General features: G+C 46.6%; 3 protein-coding genes and 1 pseudogene across 3 annotated transcripts in view; 1 reads left to right on the forward strand and 3 right to left on the reverse strand.

Annotated features, from left to right (window-relative positions):
* The first annotated feature begins 1,991 nt into the window (after positions 1–1,991).
* LOC126490699 (olfactory receptor 1361-like) lies at positions 1,992–2,982 on the forward strand. The gene is made up of 2 exons (XM_050125852.1): positions 1,992–2,231; positions 2,281–2,982. The coding sequence occupies exons 1-2, from the start codon at positions 1,992–1,994 to the stop codon at positions 2,980–2,982; spliced, it is 942 nt and encodes a 313-aa protein (XP_049981809.1).
* Positions 2,983–5,293: 2,311 nt separating this feature from the next.
* Positions 5,294–14,330, reverse strand: Znf200 (zinc finger protein 200). Its single transcript, XM_050136149.1, is given in 8 exon segments — positions 5,294–5,521; positions 5,523–5,601; positions 5,603–5,829; positions 12,894–12,952; positions 13,107–13,180; positions 13,350–13,409; positions 13,555–13,761; positions 14,230–14,330. Coding segments are annotated over 8 exon segments (1,035 nt in total).
* LOC126491115 (OCIA domain-containing protein 2-like) lies at positions 12,252–12,828 on the reverse strand (annotated as a pseudogene).
* Mefv (MEFV innate immunity regulator, pyrin) overlaps positions 14,184–23,941 on the reverse strand; it is a 13,128-nt gene continuing 3,370 nt past the window's right edge. The window contains exons 3-10 of the mRNA XM_050126702.1: positions 22,667–23,013; positions 22,206–22,301; positions 20,081–20,311; positions 19,639–19,661; positions 17,999–18,114; positions 17,550–17,833; positions 17,177–17,209; positions 14,184–17,078 (exon numbers count right to left, since the gene is read on the reverse strand). Of these exons, the coding sequence (XP_049982659.1) occupies positions 17,198–17,209; positions 17,550–17,833; positions 17,999–18,114; positions 19,639–19,661; positions 20,081–20,311; positions 22,206–22,301; positions 22,667–23,013 (1,109 nt within the window). The 3' untranslated portion in view covers positions 14,184–17,078; positions 17,177–17,197. The remainder of the gene's footprint in view (positions 17,079–17,176; positions 17,210–17,549; positions 17,834–17,998; positions 18,115–19,638; positions 19,662–20,080; positions 20,312–22,205; positions 22,302–22,666; positions 23,014–23,941) is intronic.

A 23,941-nucleotide genomic window follows, 5' to 3' on the forward strand; every position in this document is an offset into this window, starting at 1 on the left:
CCTTGGACTTTCCACAGGGCAGGGAACCAGGACTGCTCTTTGGATTGGAGAGGGGGAGAGGAGTGGGGGGAGAGGGAGAAGAGTGGGGGGAGGGGGAGGGAAATGGGAGACTGGGAGGAGGCGGAAACTTTTTTTTCCTATTCTCAATAAAAAAATGATTAAAAAAGATTTATTTTATATGTGAATGTTTTTCTGAATATTCATGCATATGCACCACGTGCATTCCCAAGGAGACGAGTAGAGAGTGTCAGATCTCAGATTACCTGAACCTGGAGTTATAAATGGTTGAGAAACACCATGAGAGTGTTGGGAATGGAACCCAAACCGTTTGCATGAGCAAAAAGTCCTCTACACCACTGAGTCATCTCTCTAGCGTCTAGTGTTTCTTTTCCTTTGTTATGTTTTTGTTTTTATGAGACTGAGCCTTGGTATGTTAGATCAGGGTAGCCTGGAACATGGCGGCAATCTTCTTGCTTTAGACTGGACTCCAGTGTGTCTGGATAAGCACATGATATCTCTTTTTTAAACTCCTTTCCAGGATGAGCTAAGAAAGATGCGGCTCTTATTGTTGAACAATGGATGGGAATGAAGGCCTCCTCAAGCTGGGCATTAGAAATACCCTGAATCCCACATCAGCAGCCCCAGGACTCCCTCCAGCTTCTTTCTCCTCCCTCGTGTTTACCTTGTTTTTTGCCGTCACCTCTAGACATTTACTTGTTCACCTGGGAGTGAAGCAGGAAACCACTGTGAGCTTCTAGATGCGCATGGATGGGACAAGCCACACTGAGGCTGGCCTGCCGGTTCTCTGTCCCCAGGCTAGGTTTCCAAGTCCTCCCATGAATCCTGTCTGGAAGGGGTGGGAAGATAAATGAGGCTGGCGAAGAGCCTATAGATTTTCAGAAATGGATGACTCACTGTGGGCTGGAAAGACAGCCCAAAGTAACCTTCAGTCACGGCAGACTACACATTTTTTTGCTTTGCCCTCTTTGTACTTTACATCAAATGTTTTACGGGATCAAACCCGACCCTGGAAGGCCAGTTGCTCCCTTCTGTACTCCCAGGGCTTCCTATCAGCATGTGTACCACACAACCCTATGTGGTAAGAGGATGTTCACTCTGGCAACACAATACCTCCAGTTTCTGTGCTGAAAGAGAGACTCTGGACCAATCCTTCAAATCTACTTGTGTAGTTAACTAAGTTGATGAAGCTCTCAGGGAATTTCTCTAGGGCTTCTCCCCACCGTGATTTCCTCATCCCCAAATTCTAACTTCGATGATACACTCCATCATTGCCGGTCAGTGGGGACCAGGAGTTCGGTGGCACAATACCTTTCTGCAGATCTTTAATGAGATGCTTAGGGAGTCTGTACTCAGTGGGATTAGATGCTGTGGGAAATACCTGCCTAATTTTCCCAAACCTCCTTCCGGCACAGAAAGCTAAGACAGTGATCATCCACTCTTCGTGTATTCCTGAGACCTTCCCATCCTTCCCTGGAATAAAGGACACTGTTGCCCAGCAACTCCGAAGTGGAAAACAGTAGAGCTGGCCTGTGCAGGTATTTTCAGAATAGGAGAAATGACAGCATCTCTTTTGCAGCAAGAGCTGCTCACTCTCCTCCACAGAGAACAGCAGGAGTCACATGTGCAGCTATTGGAGCTTGCGATCAGTACAATAACTGCCTGTGTTTCTCCTTGAGCTGCTAAGGGGTGGGAGAGACTGGGGTGTTACCAGAGGTACATAGGGTTGCAGGGAAGGATGGTGTGTGTGCGTGAATGCTTTTTATGTTATATTCCATAAAACTGAAAGAGTGGACCTTGGAAGCCAGCACCATGTAAAACTGGGATTTTTAAATTGAGTGTGTAGAAAATAGGAGTGGATCTTAATTCAGAAACTTTAATGCAGTCTTAATATAAACCTGGTTGTAGCATCCAAACCTGCAGACTGCATTCTCACCCGTGTCTGTTCTCTGTAGTTAGCTGGGCTCAGACTCATGAGCGGCAGCAACCAGTCGAGTGTCTCTGAGTTCCTCCTCCTGGGACTCTCCAGGGATCCCCAGCAGCAGCGGCTCCTCTTCCTGCTCTTCCTCACCATGTACCTGGCCACTGTCCTGGGGAACCTGCTCATCATCCTGGCCATCGGCACAGACTCCCGCCTGCACACCCCCATGTACTTCTTCCTCAGCAACCTATCCTTCGTGGATGTCTGCTTCTCCTCCACCACTGTCCCCAAGGTGCTGGCCATGCACATANGTCTGCTTCTCCTCCACCACTGTCCCCAAGGTGCTGGCCATGCACATACTCAGGAATCAGGCCATTTCCTTCTCTGGGTGTCTCACACAACTATATTTTCTTTGTGTGTTTGCTGTCATGGATAATTTCCTGCTGGCTGTGATGGCCTATGACCGGTATGTAGCCATCTGCCACCCCTTACACTACACAACAAAGATGACCCATCAGCTCTGTGCCCTCCTTGTGTTCGGGTCATGGGTGGTAGCCAGCCTGAATGCTCTGTTGCACACCCTGCTCATGGCTCAGCTCTCATTCTGTGCAGACAACACCATCCCCCACTTTTTCTGTGAGGTGAGTCTCCTTTTGAACCTCTCCTGCTCAGACACACACCTCAATGAGCTAATGATTCTTTTTGTTGCCGGGCTGTTAATGATAGCCCCATTTGTTTGTATCCTCGTCTCTTACATCCTCATTGCTTGTGCTATCCTGAGAGTCTCATCCGCAAGGGGAAGATGGAAAGCCTTCTCCACCTGCAGCTCCCACCTGGCTGTGGTCTGCCTCTTCTATGGCACTATCATATCCCTGTACTTCAACCCCTCCTCCTCTCGCTCAGCTGGGAGGGACATGGCAGCTGCCATGATGTACACGGTGGTGACCCCCATGCTGAACCCGTTCATCTACAGCCTGAGGAACAAGGACATGAAAGGGGCTTTAAGGAGAGTGCTTACCATGAAATTTTCATCTTCTCAGTAAGGCTAAGAAAATCATATTAAGAAGTAATTTCCAAGAAAACAATTTTTATTCTACTATGTGAAACTTAACATTTTTTTGTTAGAAAAGCATCTACTATCTCTTGGGAGAATAAAATCCTTGCTGTAGACTAAACAGGTGAAAGGTGGAAAGTCGCTTGGGACGGAGCTCAGCTGTAGAGTATTTCCCTAGCATGTGCAAGGCCTAGGGTTGATTCCTAGTCCTGACTAAATAAATATTAAAGATTTAAAACATGGGTGTGCCATGTGTGTGTGGTTGTCCAAGGAGCTAGAAGAGGGTTACAGGTGTCTGTGAATCACCTGACGTGGGTCGCAAACCAAATCTGGGTCCTCTGGAAGAACAGCAAGTGACTGCTGAGCCATCCCTCCTGCCCAGTCAAAATGCTTCAATCAAACCCCTTCATTCCAATCATGAGTGCCCTCCTGACAAGAGGCACCGCGAACACACCTACCCTTTACTCCCAATTGCCAGAGGAAAGAATGCACATGCCTGGAGAACAGGTGGAGCTGCACCTGCCTGGAGAACAGGTGGGAGCTGCACATGCCTGGAGAGCAGGTGGGAGCTGCACATGCCTGGAGAACAGGTGGAGCTGCACCTGCTTGGAGAACAGGTAGTGTTCCACATGCCTGGAGAACGGGTGGGAGCTGCAAATGCTCGGAGAATAGATAGAAGCTGCTAAAAAGAAATAACAAGCTGAGCTGCTTTGGGTGATGTCAGGAAAGAACTGGAGACTGTTGCTTCAGATGACATACTCTTATTTAGGTTGCTTGTGATTGACTGGCTGTCTTGGTGTATGCCATCTAGAAGAAAGGAATAGATAAAGTGTGAGTTCCGGCCAAGAAGCAGTACCAATCATGCCAATCACCTTGGAGCACTGTTTGTGGGCCATTCTGTGGTCAGGAATATATATATATATATTTGTTTTTTGAAGTAGGGTAGCCCTGGCTGTCCTTGAACCCACTTTGTAGATCAGACTGGTCTAGAACTCATGTAGATCCACCTGTCTCTGTCGGGATTAAAGGCGTGTGTCAACAAGTCTGATACAGGACAATATTCTTCATGTTCTCAGCAGTCATCCCAGAACAATCTTTTGTGATGTCACAATCACAGAGACCTAACTTGCTACAGCTGTTCTATGAAATTCTGTTCACTGGGAAAACTCCAAACTGTGCCCGCCCAGCTCCTAGGTGACAACGCTAAGCTTCAGTCTTTAAGGCGAGCACATCTGGAGAGAAGACCCGGCCCAGCAAGGTGATCCCAGCTACTCATCCATTCCTTCCTGTGTAAGGCTGATACGCGGACTGTCTTTAAAAGAACTGCTCTCTTTCACTCCGGTTTTCCAATTTGTGACATTTGTTCATAGGATTCCTTTAGTGCTTTTAAAATCTGAGATTTTTATGTATGAATGTGGGTGTTTTGCCTGTATGTACATCTGTGTATTATCTCTGTGCAGTTCCTGAGGAGAACAGATGAGGGCATTGTGTCCTCTCGAACTGGAGTTACAGGTGTTAACTACTACGTGGGTACTGGGAGCCAAACTGGGTCCTCTGAAATAACAGCCATTCTTCCAGCCGCTGGGCCACTTCTCCAGCTCCATTGTTATTCTTTTAATGTCAACCGCGATTTCTGGTACAAGTGTTTCAGGTTCATGTGCTACAGGTCCGGTTGCTATCGGGAAGTGGTGGGACCTTTGGGGGGGGGGGTAAAGCTTAGTGCAAAGAAGTCAGATCATAAGCAGATCACTAGGGAGACATAGGACTCCCCACTCCTCTTTTGTCCTCCTTTGCTTTTAAGGATCCCATGAGGAAAACAGACCCCCTCCACCCCAAAGATCCAAAGCAACAGGGTCAAGCAACTGTGGACTGAGAGCCCAGACACTGAGTCTAAATAAACCTTCCCTCTTTCACTTGTATCGGGTCTTTCATTACAGAAATGGAAAACTAAAAGCCGTTCGTTTCAGACCTCCCTACTCAGATGTGCCCTTGAGGACAGGCGTCCCTCTTGCCGCTCTTGCTTTATCTTGCAAATGTTAGTACACTAAATTTTATTTGCATTTTTGGAATGTCTTACTTGACATTCTTTTCTTTTGACCCATTTATTTAGAATTGTTCTTCAATCATAAAATGTTTGGGTTCTTAATTCTTTGTGAAACTTTTCAGGCAGAGGCGGGCCCTTTCCTGATCCCAGCTCTGCTCCTGGGGCTGAGAAACTAAGTGACAACTGACCAATCTCCCTTCTCCCACTTCCTTTTTGTTGTTGTTGTTGTTGTTGCAATGTGTATGATCTCTCAGCCTCACGACTCTGCAGATGAAACTACAAATTCTTCATTTGCGGGGAAGGTTTTCCCCCATCCTGGACACTAAAATATTTTCTCCCCTACATGAATTCCTTCATGGCGACTCTGATGAAAATTCTGATCAAAGTTTCTACCACACTGAGAACAGGAATAGGGTTTCTCCCCTGTATGGATTCATTTGTGCTTATTAAGGTTTGTTTCCTCATTGAATTCTTTTCCACAGTTGGCTACAGTCATAGGGCTTCTCACCAGTGTGAATCCTCTGGTGGGAAATAAGAGAAGAACTTTTGGGAAACTGCTTCCCATGCAGGACACCTACCCAATGTCTTTGTTTTCTCGTCTTGAGAAAGTGTAGTAATATTAATGTCCACATATTTTGAGACATCTTCCAGTGGGGAATTATTTTCAGTTGTAACTAGGCTTCTCAGTTTCTTCTGCCGTGGAATGGGTGTGTTTGCTCTTTCTTCTTGGCAAGCTGGAGGTTGCTCAGAAACCCAAGGACAACTCACTGCATCCATATCTGAAGAGTTCCTCTACAATCTTGTTTCTGAAGATCTTCACCTCCGAGATTACTCTTGTTGCCTGTTGAAATAGAGAATGTTGAGTTCTGACAGCTCAGCTAGGGAAAGCCAGGTTTCTTATAAAACAACAACCTTGATGAGCCATAATGAGGGACGCCTGTAATCCCTGTATTTTTGCGACACAGGCAAGAGGAATGCTGTTAAGTTCAAGTCCAGCCTGGTCTACGTAGTGAGTTCCACCCAGCCAGGGCCAGACAGCAAGACCTTGCCTTGAAAAAAAAAAACAAACAAACAAAAGACAAAACAAAACAACAACAAAACCAACCAACCAACTAAAAAATAATAAAAGTGGCTGAATATGGAGATACTAGCCTTTAATCCCAGCACTTGGAACAGAGAGGCAGGGAAACCTATGAATTTGAGGCCAGTCTGCTCTACATAGCCAGTTCCAGGACAGCCAGGGCTACATAATAATGAGACTCTGCAAATAAATAAACCAACAAAGCAATACAATAAACAAACACGATTTTAAAGTCAGAAATCTAAAGACTAGCAGAAAATCCCTCCCTTTCACTCCTACTAAGCATGGGGTAATTACGAAGAAATCCTCCTCCCACAGGACAGAAACACAGCCTCCTCTGGAAATGAGTGGGGCGGCACTGGAAGACGCCATGTTCTTCTTGTTCTTCATTCAGACTACAAGTCAGCGCTTACGGACTCTCTGCAGAGCAGAACCTAAGCACTAGGAGCCGACGGGACACCAGGAGTCCAGCAATAAGGTGGCTATGGGCTGAGCTGCCGCCGGACTTGCACTACAGCACAGGGCAATGCTACAGTATTCTACGCAAGGAAAAGATGGAAACAATTCAAATGCCTGCCTAGCATGAACAAAGTCCATCTGGGCGTAGCCTCCAGCACACAGAAACAGGGGGCACATGCCTGCAATCCCAGCACTCAGGAGATGGAAGAAAGGGCGTGGGGGTACATGCCTGTAATCCTAGCACTCGGAGATGGAAGAAGGGGACTCAGAAGTTCTAGGCCAGCCTGGGATACATGAGATTTTTTTTCCTTTAAAAAGAAAAGTATTTTAAAATCAGGAACTGGGTGCTGGAGCGATGGCTCAGAGGTTAAGAGAACTTCCAGAGGACCCAGGTTCAATTCTCAGCACCCACATGGCAGCTCGCAGCTGTCTGTAGCTCCAGTTACAAGGTTTCTGATACCCTCACACAGATATATATTCAGGCAAAGAACCAATGAACAGTAAATAAAAATAAATTATATATATATAAGATAAAGGAACTGTAGTTCAGTGATAGAATGTTTGTTGACCATGCACTGGCTCTGATCCCCAACACAGAAAACTTATTACTAACTTACTGGATCTTCTTATGAGGAAGGGAGCTGAATTTTATCATTTCAGTAATTATGAAAATGACCATAAGATTTTTCTTTTTTTAAAAAATACATATTTTATTTTATGTGTGTGGTGGTTTGACTAAGAATGCCCCACTAGGCTCATAGTTACAAGGGGGTGGCACTCTAGGAAAGGATTGTGAGGATTAGGAGTTACAGCTTTGCTGGAGCAGGTGTGGCCTTGACGTGTGTACTGGGGCTGGGCTTTGATTTCAAAAGCTTATTTCAGGCCCACACTCTTTCTCTTTATCTACGGATTAGGACGTAGCTCTCAGCTACTGCTCCAGTAACTGCTTGCATGCCACCATGCTCCCCACCATGATGATAATGGACTAAACACTGAAACAGTAAACCAGCCCCATTGAATGCTTTCTTTTATCAGAGTGGCTTTGGTCCTGGTGTCTCTTCACAGCAACAGAACAACGACTAAGAGAATATGTATAGGTATTTTGCTCATATGTATGTTTGTTTGTGTGACATGTGGGCGCCTGGTGCCCATGGAAGTCAGAAGAAGGCATTGGATCCCTTAGTACTGTAGGTATAGTTGCAAGCCACCATGTGGGTGCTAGGAACCAAACCAAGGTCCTCTGCAAAAACAAGAGCTGTTACCTGTCACGCCACTTCTCCAGCTCCTTTACTAGACTTTAAAAAGATTCAACTAGCCAGGCAGTGGTGGCGCACGCCGTTAATCCCAGCCCTTGGGAGGCAGAGGCAGGCGGATCTCTGTGAGTTCGAGGTCTACAGAGCTAGTTCTAGGACAGCCAATAAAGAAATGTTGTCTCATAAAAAGTCAAATAAATAAAGTCAATGAAAGTTTTTTTTTAATTTTAATTCTTTTTTTTTTTTTTTTTTGGTTTTTCGAGACAGGGTTTCTCTGTGGNCACAGAAGGGAACAAATGCACATGAGATGCGTAAGAAGGAACATCTGCTTTTCTAGTTTTTAACCAGAAGATAGTGCTAGGTTACTGGCTGCTTGAGAGTGTTTTTGTTTTTGTTTTTATGCCCCTGACATGAATAAATCTGTCACTATGGGTCCATGCCACTGCACAAGTAACATTTTTCCTCATACAATTTCACCTTCAAGGTCTTTGGTGATACAGGAGATTCTCAGTATATTATAAAGTTTGGTCTGTGTGAAAAAAATGTCAGTTTTCTTGAAGAGAAAGAATTTTTTTTTTTTTTTTTTTGGTTTTTCGAGACAGGGTTTCTCTGTGGCTTTGGAGCCTGTCCTGGAACTAGCTCTGTAGACCAGGCTGGTCTCGAACTCACAGAGATCTGCTTGCCGAGTGCTGGGATTAAAGGCGTGCGCCACCATCGCCCGGCTTTAATTTTAATTCTATTAGTAGACTTTCTAGTATAACTTCTATCCTTAAATGACTATTAGGTAGTTTTTGCTTTCTTAGGATAAATCTTTGATTCAGGTATGGTAGAAAAATGGTAATTTTTGAAATAGAAAAAAGTGGTAATTTTTCAGGTTTCAGTGTTTTGTTTTGTTTGTTTTTTTAAGACAGGGTTTCTCTGTGTAACCCTGGCTATCCTGGAACTCACTCTGTAGATCAAGGTGACCTTGAACTTTGAGATTTGCCTACCTCTGCTTCTCAAGACTAAAAGTCCGTGATGCCACTGCCCAGTCAGTTTTCTGTGTCTCATTACACTCATTTCATACAGAGCAATTTCTCAAGTTTCCTTCTTTTTTCTATACTCTGGTATATATATTTTCCTTGATTTGAATTTAGTAATTTAGAATTTTCAGTGAAACTAATATTTTCCCCATAGATTGGAGCAAATCTTTGAGTAATTTAAATTTCCTTTATGGAAGTTGTATTATACATGGTTTTAAATTTTGATTTAATAATTTTTTGTTTCTAAAAGTAACACATTAATTTCTAGTTTTATATTAATGCCTATTATTTTAATTTATCCAGTTTTCTTTTTTCTTTCTTTCTTTTTTTTTTTTTGAGGGGGGGGTTCAAGACAGGGTTTCTCTGTAGCTTTTTAGCCTATCCAGGAACTAGCTCTTGTATACCAGGTTGCCCTCGAACTCACAGAGATCTGCCTGCCTCTGCCTCCTAAGTGCTGGGATTAAAGGTGTGCGCCACCCAGCATTAATTTATCCTGTTTTCTAATACATATGAATTACATATTAAATAAAATGAACGGCTATGAATTGTCTTCTGAGAATAAGTTTAGTTTCATCAAAGGTTGTTTTTCTTTTTTGTTTTCTTCTGTTTGACAGGCTCTTACTGTGTAACCATGACTGGCCTTGAAACTTGTTAGGAGGCTAACCTCCAATTCACAGAGAAGTGCCCGCCTCAGCCTCCTGAGTGCTGTGATTACAGGTGTGAGCCACCACATCCTTGTGATCTCAGTGCTCAGGACAGAGGAGGAGGAGTCGGGGTCATCCTTGGCACCACAGTGAGCCTGAGCCAGCCTGGGTCACACAGAGACCCTGTCTCAAGGAGATGAGTCTTCCCTTTTGCTGCCATTTCGTTGAAGTGACACAGCAGTGTCTGCCACTGTCACACAGGGCTGGGACCTCTGCTCTGTTCCTCCATCTATTTCCCTGGGTTTTCCCCGACTGAATTTCAGGTCAGATTGTCAAGCTCCATTAAAAAAGAATCTTACTGCTACCATCAAAGGAACTACACCGAATTCAGAAATCAGTTACTAAGTCTCATATAATAAAGCAAGTTCTCCGTTCCATTAGTGGTTCCAAGCACACACAGCTGCGAGTCTGTGGTGAGGCTCTACTCAGGGAGGTGGAACAAAACCAAGGCTGTGCACTTGTACTTTATCAGGTGTGAGTACTGCCTCAACCACTCCAGAGACGAGGGACAGACTTCGAGGCTGAGCATGGTGGTCTGGATGCACCTATCATCTTAGTACTTGGGAGCAGAGCCAGGAAAATTGTTTCAATTTTTCTATCAGTCTGTTCCATCTAGTGAATTCCAAACAAGGCAGAGCTACAAAATAAGACGCGGCTTTCGCCATAGCGCACAATCTGAACCAAAGGGTTTCTTCCCCGGTGACATCATCTTCCCCACTTGGCCACTGTTGTCCTTCTCTGAGTTGGCTTGCTGAGGGGATCTGTGCTCACACTAGAAACACAACGCCTGTTCTATGCTTTGTGGTTACATGGGCTGAGAACAAAGCTGGAGACTTAGAAACACAAGCACACACAGAGAGAGACACGGGGACACGGGTCATCCTTGACACGAGAATGCCCACTTTCTTGTGCTCAAGGGCAGCTTATATAGGGCTCTGGCCCCGCCCCAGCTCTCGGGATCTTTCAGCTGCAGACCCATCAGAACCCACTCCCCTATCAGGGTCTCGTGCTCAGAGCAGCTGCAGGCTGCTCAGAGCAGAGGAAAACAAATTGTTTACAGGAGATTCAGGGTCTGGTGGTCTGCAGTCCCCAACACTCACACATTCTTCTTGAGAGTGACACACATTCAAAGCCGCAGAGGCCATTTGTGCCTGAAAGAACGAGAGGCCCCTATCTTTTCAGGAACAGATTCCCTGGCAGCTCAGCTGCTTAAGGAAGACTTGGACCCAATTAAGGGAAAGAATGGCAAACAGACCTGTAAACCCCATACAGGGGCAACACAGACAGGACAGCCAGGCTGAGGAGACAGAAAAACAGAAGAGAATATTCACAGATGCTTACTTTTAAAAATGTATTCTATGCAGTTTGGCTGCAAGAGCAAAGAAGGCAGTGCAGTCAGACGAGGCGTGGGAAACAAACCCACCCAAGAGTCAACTTTTTTTTTGATTTTCAGAAGTAGAATTTTATTGAATGTCAAACAGGATATGTCACATAAAAAATCAACTCTATCAAACCCCTCCATTTCATTCATTTAGTGTTCACACAAAACAAGCCCCCACATGTTTTAATGCTTAAAATGAAATTATTTCACATCGAATATTAACCTCTGACGAAATTTCCATTTTACCTCCATGGTCCAGGTTTGCAGATACATTAGTATAAGCAGCCCCCACCCACATGCACACTATATATTTAGATGCTGATTTGTAGACAGAGCATTTTTCTGAGAAGCCGCAAAGATGCAAGGGGGGCTTTTCCATGGGATTCAGCCAATGTGCCATAAAGCCAAAGGTTCCAAAAAGGAAGAACCACACTTCCCATGTAACGGGTTGTCTGGAGAAGAAACACAACTCATGCCATTATGTTCGCTGCCTCTGAGATCCCCCAAATCCCAAGTTTCTCATTTTTAGAATTAATTCAGTCTTCCAATTCTCCTTCCAGTAAGCTGCTCCCTGGAAGAGCAGGTTAGGCAGTTGTCTTTCCTCTCTGAGGCCACTAACAATTGGTAAAAGAACCGGCTATTGAGTTCTGACTGTGCGATTTGCCCATGAGTCTAGCAGGTCACCTACAGGCAATGGGCACTTTCGCAGCTCCAGCGCTGTGATGAGCTCCTGATCACACAAGCTGGTTTGTATGGTGACCCTGACACAGGAAATATTTCTCACCAAGTTACAGATCTCAGCTCCTAGACCTTAGGATGGACTTCTAGTACTAAAACACAATCTTTCCTGGACTTCTAGATCCATATACATGAACTGTCTTTGGGTTGTGGCTTCCCAACTAACTTCCACATCATTCATTCCTGTTCCCTATCTGAGAACTTAAATTACTCAAGAAGAAAAACAAAAGCAGAGTAAAATAACTGCAGGGAAGACTACCCAGAGCTACTCAAAATTCTCTCAGGAAACTCTAAGCTGGTGTGTGTGTGTGTAACTTTATTTCCTGTATAGTGTGTGATGGATCCCAATAAGTTCTTGAAGAACAGGAGAATATACCATGCCCAAGTCAACCTAAAGCCTTCCACAAGCATTTCAAAGGAACATGAGAAGGACAACATTTCTGTTTCAACAGAAGTAGATTATCTAAGAGTACGTACACTTGAAAGTTTAAACGTGTACAAATTCAGAGGTTTAGAAATCATTGAAAATCACAGACAGGGTTTAGGGAGCAGATGGCTGGGGCCCTTCCTTCTCACTTAATCCATGTCTGGTTTTGCACTCCTCACAGGTAAGCAGGCAGTGCCTGTTATGCCCGGGGCCAACAGTACCACGGAGCACACTCTTAGGTAGGAAGCCTTCTCAAGGCCAAATCCCAAGATACCAGCCAGTGCAACTTTAGGTAATGATCCAAATTTTCGATTAGCAGCTAAATAACCTTGGTGGACAAGTCCCTAGGTGACAAGCATGTTTATAAGAGAAAATGGCAGAGCCCTTTTCCAGAAACTTTCTTCCTGACACTCTCAGATAATCTTGGCAATCTCTCCTCTGTGGATGTGCAGTTTTGAATTTGGGCAAAACAACAGGCTCTGCTTGCTAAATGGTGGCAAGTGTGGACCATTCTCTTGGTTTCCATGAGTGGACACCGAGGCCATGATGACTCTGTCCTTTCTTCGATGCCTGTTGAATGCTCTGAATTCTCCTTGGTCTGATGACTTTCTGTGCGATCTTCCTTTTCTTCCCTCCCTCCTTCTTTCTGCTCTCGCTCCGCCCCACACCTCTGCGTGTCACTAGCTCAAGTGCAGCCCCGCACTTGCAGTCTCTTTCTCAGTCAGTTGGTGACACGGGAAGGGAGAATCCAGCCCTTTCTAGAAGGCCCCATTTCTCAGTCTAGAGCCAACTTTAAACCACAGGAACACTGCCTGTTTCTGCTGGGCTCTTTCTCTGGGAAGAAGCTTCACTAATGCATGAGTTTCCAGTGGGAAACAAAGCTGTAGTTAGTGAAAACTCAGGTGATTCTGCCCACTGTTCAGCCTACGGCCAACCGTGGCCCTCTTTGGGGGCGCACGTCGTACCCTAGCCGCTCTAGCAACTCAGTTAGGGATGATGCTCACCGCCCCAACCTGGCTGTCCAAACCGCCCTCTGCCTTCGGCACGCTCAGCCGTCCCCTGCACTAAGATCTGGGTTCTGGAAATGACCCAGAAAGCCAGGCGCGAGAGGCTGATCTCTCGCCTCGTCCTTTTGAGTGTCCTCAAAGACTGTCAGCACCCTTTGGGAATTTGCCGCCTTCCGCGGAGAGGACATAAATACCCAGTTCCATCTGGGAGGCCGGATACGTCCCCCTCTGTGGGACTACTTCCGGTGAGCCACTTCCGGTGTGGAAGCCTGGTCGGCCCGGTCGAAGGAGCACTCTGTGCTTTCAAAGGGAGAAGGCTGATTGATGGAGTTTAGGGCCCAAGGGAGGCCCGGCAGGCGGGAACGACTCTCTGTAGCTCACTGCGAAGCAAGAAGCAAGAAGCTACCTCTGGCCCTCCCTGGCGTGCGCGCATTCCCCCCCCCACCGTGAGCGGCTAACCCTGTGCTCGCTGGGAAATGTAGTTCCCTCTAAAGTGTAACCCGAGACCGCCTGGTGGCCGGGAGGGCGGGCGGGCGACGAGCGGAGGCCCTGCGGGAAGTTGGCCTCTCGTGCTCGGCCTAGGTTTCCTTTGCACGCGCCGTGGGTGTGTTCCGTGCTGGTGTCCGCCCTTTTGTGAGGTTTTCCGCGGACCCTGCGGGTTGAGCTGCGCGTAGGTCCCACTTTACTAACCTCTACATTGTCATATTTTTAAAGGAGATTTTCCATTTCCCTGCTCTTTTTTTTTTTTTTGGCTTCTCACTGACTTGCCATCCTTTCTGACCTGAAACTCGTGGTGGTCTCCTGCCTTAGCCTCCTGAGTGCAAGAAAAAACAAGTGTGACCCACCAACCCTAGCTCTTTCTCCATTCTTTCCGAACTCAGTTTATTCCTAGTGAAGTACTGATTACGTTTAGTACAATCCGTGGACACAGATTCCCCTATTCCTGGTGTGGCGTTGGAATCCACTGGGAGAAACCAAAGACTTAGGTTCAATTCAAATTAAATGAATTTATTCTTACTGCTAGAAGGACGGCCGATTTAGAGTCAAAGAGCGTTTCGTGTGGAATGGGATTAAAGTGGGGTTTTAGGGCAGACATCACAAAGGCGTGCATCACAGATACCCACGGAATCCACAGTTGGGCAGGAAAACTTCTACTTCCCTCAGTTGTTTGTTCCTTTGCCGCTGTCTAGTAATAAAGAGCTCATTCCGTCGCTTTCCCATAGAGATAAACAGTGTTTACAGCAGAAAAGACAGCCCCGTTAATACCCCACAGTTAATACCCCGCAGCCCATTATCCTAGAGTATTTCACCTGAAGACCACTAGAATCTCCCAGGCATCCCAGAACCCTTAAGAGATGCGGGCTCCATATTAAGTCTCTTTAGTCACAGGGGACCTGTGTAAATTACTCAGGTCTGAGCACTCCAATGACTGGGCTAGAGCAGTTCATTTCTGGGCAGGCAAAGGCATAGTGTCATCCAGGTTAGGGCTGTCCTGTCCCCCCACCTCCATGAATGAAATGACAGCCTCTAGTAGGATGTCGAAGTTTTTTCTTTTTAAGCTGACTCACTTAACCGTGGATTAAAACAGAGTATGAAAACTGGCAACGACAATTTTTGGGAGGTATCTGCTTACATTTTATTATACAAAACTTAAATGAGCAAACAGTAGGAAACATGTGTGCGTGTGTTGTTGTTACTGTTAAAAAAAAAAGCTAGACATAATCCCAGTGCTGGGGGAGCAGAGATGGGGGAGTCCCTGCGGCTTACAGGCCAGCCATCCTGCTTAACTTAGCCAGGTTCAGGTCAATGAGAGACTCTGCGCTAAAAAACAGAAAACAAACAAACAGAAAGGACGGCGTCTGAGGAATGAGCTGAGGTTGATCTCTGCTCTGCAGGTGCCATATACAGGCATTACACATATATGTACAGCCATCATGCAGACAGGCACACCATACACATTCATGCAAACACACACACAAACGCACACACGCAAAAGAGTGATATTGTTATCTAGTAAAACATGTACAGCCTACCTTCAGAGCTGTGGTTAAATCACATGCTAATGTAGTACAATACAATACAGCCAATAAATAGAATAAATTAAAAAGGCAAGTTACAATACAGCATTGATAATGATAAGAATAGCAGCAGTCTGCCTGAAAGGAAGCTGATGCATAATTCCCTTCAGGGATGAGATTTAGAATATAAGAGTCTCATGGCCATGATCGGACCTTGAGATGGAGGGAGAGCATTGGCCATACAATGCATGATATGGAGAGCCGAATGTGGTGGAGCCTTTAAAGATGGCACCTTCAAAACCCAGAGAGTGAGAACTGAGCTGGGCAGTGGTGGTGTGCACCTTTAATCCCAGCACTCGGGAGGCAGAGGCAGGTGGATCTCTGTGAGTCTGAGACCAGCATGGTCTATAGAACAAGTTCCAGGACAGCCAGGGCTACTTAGAGAAACCCTGTCTCAGAAAAACCAACATGAGAAAAGAGTGAGAACCAAAGAGACAGGAAGAGTGTGTGCGCCTCTTGGAGCCTGTGTAGATTTAGTGTCTGTAGGCTTTCTGTGTCCTTTCGACTAGGGCAGACAGGACGTATTCTTGCCGAGGAGGGAAAGTGAAGTGGAGTCTTCTGTCCCGAGTCCTCTGAGAGTACTGACTCATGCAGGACTTCCCAGCAGCCATGTACTTCCTCTTCTGAACGCCACTGCGTGTCGTTTCTGTGTGTGCCGTCTTCACCTTTGCTCGATAGTGTTGGAGTGTCTCTGCGAGTTTTTGGTATGCTTCTTGCCCACTCTGAAGGTTTCAACTCACAAGCTGTGTGCTCGCTCAAGGGCCAAGCCTCCGGGCGCGATTGAGAGAGGGCATCTTGATGAGGCTGACTGACCGGGGAATACCCTTCCTGTAATCTGTGTGGCAACCTGCGCTAGAGTTGTGTCCTGGACTGCATAACAGAGGAGGAAGATGGGCTTTCAAAGTTCGTCACTCTCTGCCTCTTGACGGATGCGATGTGACTCTCTGCCTCTAGTTCCTGCCACTGTAACTGACTTGCCATGAAGTACAAAACTCTTGAACTATGAATCAGAATAAAGGCTTTCTCTCCAAGTTGCTCTTGATGGGGCATTTATTACAGCACCAGGGGTACTAACTAATACAGGCCCCAGCATTATTTTCTTTATTTTTGTATGGATGCTGGGCCACAGTCAAAATAACCTGAAATCCAACAGGCTAGACCCAAACTCACAGGCACCACCCTGCCTCAGCCTCCCAGGCTGTTAGGATTGCAGGCATGCACCACCACATCCAGCCAAATGTTATTTTCTTGTTTATTGCATCCCTTATATCAGCTGATACCTTGTTACTGACTGCTGAGTGCACGAAAGCAAGACAGAAGACCGGGGGCCAGAATGGAGGGAAAGTGTTGGGCACTCTGCAGTCTCCGGTCTGACTGGATCAGAAGAGCCTTGTTCTTCCCTTCACCCTGTGCCCCAGGTTGAAGGGAACTGGAGGAGGAGACGCTGGTGAACTGTAGGTGTGGGATCTGGCTGTCATGCTGTAAAGAGAATGTTCCTAGCTGTGTGCCCCTTTCACAGTAGGGAGAGAAGTGGATTCCTGTTGCTTTGCCACCGTTGTCACCCCGTTGTATTTTCCTGCAGAGTTGTAGTTCCCTACTTGCCGCTGCTTCCCATGCTCCCAGGACCGGCAGTCTCATCTCAAACTCCACTTCCGAGTGATGGCAGCTGGGGTCAAAGCTAGGCGTATCCAGGATGATGATGTGACTTTAGAATCTCTGGGGACTGTCAGGCAGCAGGTATGACTTGTTTCCAAATCTCACACTCTTCCTGGCAGAGAAGTTGAGGCAGCAGTGAGCAGTTGCTAGGTCAGAATCCCAGAAACTGCAGGAAGAGCAAGGCCACCAACTGGGCTGGGGATCTGTGGCAACCTTCTCCCAAGGTTCTCTCCGTCTAAGGAAGAGGGTTTTCACTGAGATTGTGGGAGGGGATAGGAACATACAGGGATCCAATATATCAAGGCTGCCTCTTGCCTTGGTCTAGGCACTTACCGGCACGTTCCTGAGCAACAATCACTTCTGGAACTACAGGGGGGAAAAGAAGGAATAAAAAAAAGTTCTGAGCATGCTGTTCAGGGGGTCTGAATTATACTATCCCACACGGAAAGGCGGGATTCTCCTGCTTAGGGCTCTACATCCTCTTTTAGTTATAACCAGGGCCCCCCAGGCACCCTAGAGAACGAAGAGGTTAGTTCAGTGAACAAGGCACACACAGAGGGACCGAGCAGAGCTGTGGGGGCCTTTTATGACCTGTCTGGTGCCTTTATTCGAAGTGTTTCCCCCCTCTTCTGAATAGTTCCCCCAAAGCGACAGATAAAGGACAATTACAGAAGTTCTTAGCTTATATCTCCACCACTGTACTTACAAATAAAGGCTTCCATTTCAGGAAAGAGCGGGTTTTTCGTTTGTTGGTCTCCTGTAGCTCAGGCGGGCCTTGAGCTTGCTGGGGCTGAAGGTCATCCTGAGATCCTGCTCCTCCAGCTTCCACTTCTGGGTACAGTACAATATCATAGTCCTGTGTGTTTCCAGCATCCCACTTTAGGTAAGCGCTGGGCATTGAACCCTGGGTCCGTGGCATGCTAGGCTGGTGCCCTCTGCATTTTGCTACAGCCACACCATCGAATGTCTCCATCTCAGAGCGTAGTGTTTCTGAAATGGGGGAAAGGGAACAGGGAGCCTGGCTTAGCAGAATGAGTTAGATCAGAAAGAAGCTAGAGGCAGGGTCATAAAGCTTTGTAGGTGGCGAAGGGAATGGCAGCGTGGATCCAGGGAGGAGGTGGACAGTGCCTCTCATCTTCCTCCGAGCTCGCTCACCTGAGAAGTTCTGCATACTCTTCTCCACAAACTTTGATTTCTGGTAGAGCAGGTGGATCTTTTCTTTGACTTCTGGAGGAGTGGCCAGTGGCTCAGAGACAGTCACCATCTTGGCCCTAGTGATAAGAGATTGTTGGCCAGAGAAGACAAGAGCAAGATGTAGCCCGAGACCCTATGAGGTGACAGTGAGATCATCCACACTAAACACACCCATCCCAGTTTGGGCGACTCAAAGAAATCTTCCCTAGCCTCAAAGTTCTGCCTCTGGTCCTCACCTTCAGCTGCAGGCCAGCATCTCTGAGCCACTGTTATAAAAATCCCAATGTGTTTAAGTAACAGCCTTAAACTTGAGCTGCCCTCACTAGCAGAATTCTCTATGTCAAGTTAATTATACGCCTGTATTATTTCTATGGAAAGAAAAACGGAAAGAAACGGAATGCCACTTCACATCTATTAGATTAGCCATTATAACAGCAGTGAAAAATGATAGCAGGGAATTTCAGGTTGATGGCGAGATGTGGAGAAATTAGCACTGTCAATGGGAATGTGAAATGATGCTTCTACTGCGGGAAAAAGGATACAGATTCCTTACAGATTTAAATAGATGGACATGAAGTGATTCCACTTGTAAGTGTAATATCTGAGAAAGTGAAAGCAGCATTTCAAGTAGTGCTTGTGTATCCGTGTCCAAATACCAGTCCCGGTAGTCCAGAGGTAGAGACGGTCTAAATGTCCATCCGTGAATGAATGTGGTGTCTGCATACAGGGAATGCCACTTGGCAGTTCAGATCAGTGGAACTCTGACGCATGCCACAACACGAACAGTGAAAGCGTTATTCTGAATGAAAGTGAGCCAAAGCTAAAGGAAAACTTTGTACAATTCTGCTAAAATGTAGGATTTAGAACAGCCAGACTAACAAACAGGAAAAACAGAATGGTGGTTGTCAGGCAATAGGGTAGGGAGGATGAGAAATGAGTGTTTACCAGGGCAGAATTCCTGTGTGAAAAGAGGAAATGGTTCTGGAGGTGGAGGGGTAACAGGTTCACACTAATGTGAATGTATTAACATTCACATGCAAACATAAAATGGCTGAAAGTTTATGTTATACATATTTTACTGGAAAAATAATTTTTAAAAACACTAATGTCCAGGTCGCAGCCCCAAGATTGAGACTTAATTGGTACGACTGTGGCTTAGACACCAGCATTTTGTAAAGCTCCCAAAGTAACTATGAGATGTAGCCTTTTTATCTCATTTCTCTCTTCTCCCTGCCTGCTGGACTTAGCCCACCTCCAAACTGATCCCCAAGGCCCCCCAAAAGTGCTTGAGGCCAGAGGCAGTTCTTCAGGGAACACTGTCCTGAAGCAAATGACATGGAATGCATGTGAGAGGACACAAACCACTGTCTGTGTCCCGCAGGACTGGGACAAACCCCTTCTCAGTGTTCTGCCCATGCCCTCCCCGCTCCCACCCGGCCAAACTCCCATCCTGTTCTTCCCACAAAGATCCAGGAAGGATGGTCTCAGGAAGCTTCAGGAGACAGGAGTGCTGAGTTATAGACCCAGGTCTTTCCTAGGACTGTTCCATCCAAATGCTTCCTGTAAGACACCCAGGGGGACACCATGGGACATCTCTGTACCTGTGCAATGTGACTCCAATGTCCTAGGAGAGAAAAGAGGGAAGCTCTCCATTACTTGTCTCTAAGAGTCTGTGACTCCCAGGCTGCAAGCTGCTCCCTGGCCTTTCAAGGGCTCCCAGTTCTAGGGTACCAGGAAATAGGAGCCTCCCTCTTTTATTATATTCTGTTCAAAGGGCAGAAGCCTTGTCAGAGCTCACGGTTCAATGCACTGCAGTTCTTCTAGTCTTTTCTAGGTGATGCCAGGGGCATCTTAGATACTGAGATGTTCTGGGCTCCCAAGAGACTTTATCAAAGAGGCACGAGCCCCAAAGACACCACAGTCATTGAAACCAAATCCCATTCCAGGCCTCCATGGCCTTACTTCCTGCCTTGGCAGTGACAAGAGCCTAAATTATCCCACTGGGCACAGCAGGCAGGGGAAGGCTAGGATGCTTGCACTCACCTGCATGAGCTTCCATTCTGGCTGGTTTTGCTTGGCCTCCAGTTCTCCAATCAGTTTATCTAAGAGGGCAATGTCTCGGGAAACCTGGGTGTCATGTGTCTCTCGGACCTTGCCAATGGTCTGGCCCAGCTCCTGCAGCCAGGCCACAAAGAGTTGCTCTTGCTGCTCCAGGAACTGGTATAGCTTCTCAAGCTGATAGGAAGCCCTCTGCTGCTGGATTTCGGTTTCTTTCTGGGGAACACAGAATTGGGAGATGTGTGATGTGTGCTGTAGGGATGCCCTTAAAGCCCACCTCTCAAAGATGGGAGAGAGGCAGACTTGCTCAGTGTGAAGTTTAAATGAGAATAGCCCCCACCCATAGGCTCATATATTTGAATGTTTGGTCCAAAGTTGGTGGAACTGCTTGGGAAGGATTAGGAGGTGTGTTCTTGGGAGGAGGTGTATCACTGAGTTTGAGGTTTCAAAAGCCCACACCATTCCCCGTTAGCTCTTGTTCTTTCCTATGGACCAAAATGTATGCTCTCAGATACTGCTTCAGCATCGTGCCTACCTGCCTGCTGCCGCGTTCCCAGCATGATGGCCATGGACTCTAACCCTCTAGAACTGTGAGCCAAGTAAATGCTTTCTTTATAAGTTACCTTGCTCACAGTGGCTCTTTGCCGCAATTGTTTTTATTTTTATGTGAACAAATGCTTTGCCTGGATGCATGTATGTGTACCACATGTGTGCCCTCGGAAGTCAAAAGAGGGCTTCAGACCCCCTAGAACTGGAGTTAAGGATGGCTGTGAGCCACCATGTAAGTATTATGAATTGAACTTGAGTCCTCAGCCAGAATAACAAGTGCTCTTAACTGCGGAGCCAGCTCTCCAGCCTCCATCTTCAGAGCAATTTAAATGTAACTAAGATTCTAGTCTCTTGGACACCTGGGCTCCAGAATCAGGAGGAATCTGTATGGAACTTTCCAGAACAGACTAAGCATAAGAGGGACTAGTTCCTGGGGAAATCTGTTGAATATGGTGCTAGGTTCAATGCCCCCCCCCCCCCAATTTCCATGTTGAAGTCCAGTACTTCAGAATATGATCCTAGCTGGAGGTAGGACATTTGCAGATGTATTTAGTTAAGCTGGGGGCATTCTTTGGGGCTGTGTGCTGCACACCTTTAATCCCAGGACTCGGGAGGTAGAGGCAGGTGGATCTCTGAGTTCAAGGCCAGTCTGGTCTTCAGAGAGAGTAAGTACCAGGACAGCCAGGGCTACTCAGCCAGAAACCATGTCTTGAAAAACCAGAGGAAAAAAATGAGATCATTCTAGTAGGTTAACATCCAGGAGTATATAGTGAGATCTAGTCTCAAAAAGACAAAAGAGGAGGTGCTTGGGCGTTTATCTCAAGGATAAAACCCCTTCCTAGAAAATACAAAGTCCTAGATCCTATCCCTAGAACTGGGGGAGGAGTCAATATAGTTTTTTATAAAATTTATAAAAACTTCTATTATTATTATCTCTACCATTCTAAGACAGGATCTCGCTATGTAGAACTGGTGGCCTAGAAGTTGTTATATGGACCAGGTTGGACTCAAACCTGTGGCAGTTTTCCTGCCTTTTCCTCCTGAGTGCTAGGATTACAAATGTGTGCCAACCAGATTTTTTTCGTATATGTGGGAGTCTAATGTAGCCCAGGTTGGTTGTCATAGTAACGATGAGCTTGACTTTATCCTCTGACCTCTACCTTCCAAACACTGAGGTCATCCGTGTGTGCACACATCTAGTTTTTGCCATCCTGGGGATGCACTCGGGGCCTCGGTGATTATGTTTCTGTGCTTCTGCTCCACCAACCGAGCTGCAGCTTCCGTGCTAACAGCAATTATATAAACAACACAGAGAATGTTCTGACGTGACAACCTCTAGTTTCTCTAACCCATCTAGCTGTCCTTAGAGGTGACACGGAGCTACAAGAATGAATGAGCTCTCCTTAGCCCTCCCTACCATCACCACCGAGACTGGGGAACAAGTGACCATCTGCTGCCCTGTGACCCAGGGCGGAGCCTCGGGAGCTTTTGCACCTTTGCAGGTACTCCCCTCCTTTTTCCTGCAGGTGTAAAGGGGCAAGGGCTGGCTGCCGGGCCTCACCAGGAAGTTCTCTGTCTTCTTGTCTCCCTGTAGTCTGTGTTGCTCCACACATCCCCTCAGCTCCCTCAGAAGCTCCAGCTGCTTCTGGATTTGCTCCTGGAGAAGAATATTGGTTTAGATGCTTACGTTTGATTCCTGCCATTTTAGCTCATACCAATCCTAGAGGGATGGATCGGCTTCTGGAAGCAGAGCAGGGGTGCTGCAATTGAGAGCAAAAGGAGGGATTCTAGGAAAGAAATGGGGTGAATCCATCACCAAGGGATTCCCTGGATCCATATTCAAAACTAGAACTCTCGGGTTTCTGAACAATATTAATGATCAGTTCCTCCTTTGCTGTCCTGGTTTGTCTTGTGTTTTTACCGGTGAGAGTCCAGGAGTCCTGACTAATGCAATAACATCCCAGAGGGCTTGGATGAAGAACACAAGTCAAGGTGAGCAGCCATGTGGGAGTGAGCACCTACCTTATACTCCAGTGCAGCCTCCTCAATGGGACGCACTCGATGGCCTTGATGCTCCTGACTCAGCCTGCAGATGAGGCAGATGGGCTCCCTGTGGTCCTCGCAGAAGAGCAGCTGCACCTGCTTCATGTGACGTGGGCACTGCGGTAGGGACTGGGGGCTCTGGTCTCCACAGTGCTTTCCTGCAAGTGAGCTTTGGCACTGAATGCATATGGATGAGCATCTGTCTGGGGCCTTGGGATCCTCAGGAGCAATGGAACCGCTGAAGGAACTCTGCACACAGGTACCACCGTGTGGGTCTCCTTCCCGGGTGTGGCAAAGAGGACATGCAGCCTTGTTCTGTGACCTTCCTAGAGACACAGCAGTGGAGAAATCTCCTCAGTGGCAAATCCAAGATAGTTACAAGAGAGCAATTGTTCATAGAGCACCTCCATCCTCAGTTAGAACTGGCTACTTCCCAGCACTCTCTTGTCTGACTTCCATCCAAATGAGGCTATACAAACAGGCCACTAAGGCTGAGAGCTTTTCCTGAGAGTTTTTCCTTTGATTTCCCCTTATGCAGGCACAAATCTAGCGGCTCATTTAAAAGAAAGCAAAACATGCTGAAAACATCTGCTTTCCTATTTCAAACCACAACAACTCGCCTACAACTCGAGCAGGAGCTCCTGGAAATGGCCAGTGTGTGATCATTCATGAACAAGTCCCTGCTCCCAGCAGAAAGTCTTGTCAGAGAGCACAGCAAGCATCTTTAATGTGTGTGTTGGGCGAATCCTCTTCTCCCATTCAAGAAATAAAAGCAAAGAAAGGGGCTTTCTAAAGCTAGAGGGTGAATCTCACAGTGAAGATGCAAGAGCTAAGAAAGCTCTTCTCCAAGGCTACAGGAGACCAGAAATGACAGGAGACACAGAACACACATCAGCTCTTCCTCCCTGGCCCAGTTCCCATAGGAACCGTTCCTGTGACAGAATCAGTTGTTTGTCAATATAGCTGCTCCTCTGCCTCACTCCAAACTCAGATTCTCAGCTTCCCGCGCAGTTAGCAGAAGCCATTTGATGAAATTCTAGTCAAAGGGAAGTGAGAACAAATAACTTCTAGAAGCCTTTAAAAACCTCCCCAGCCGGGCGGTGGTGGCGCACGCCTTTAATCCCAGCACTCGGGAGGCAGAGGCAGGCGGATCTTTGTGAGTTCGAGACCAGCCTGGCCTACAGAGCTAGTTCCAGGACATGCTCCAAAGCCACAGAGAAACCCTGTCTCGAAAAACCAAAAAAAAAAAAAAAA

The sequence above is a fragment of the Alexandromys fortis genome, unplaced genomic scaffold (genome assembly GCF_014885135.2).
Source record: "Alexandromys fortis isolate MF-2015 unplaced genomic scaffold, M_Fortis_MF-2015_v1.1 scaffold_29, whole genome shotgun sequence".
Taxonomy (NCBI): domain Eukaryota; kingdom Metazoa; phylum Chordata; class Mammalia; order Rodentia; family Cricetidae; genus Alexandromys; species Alexandromys fortis.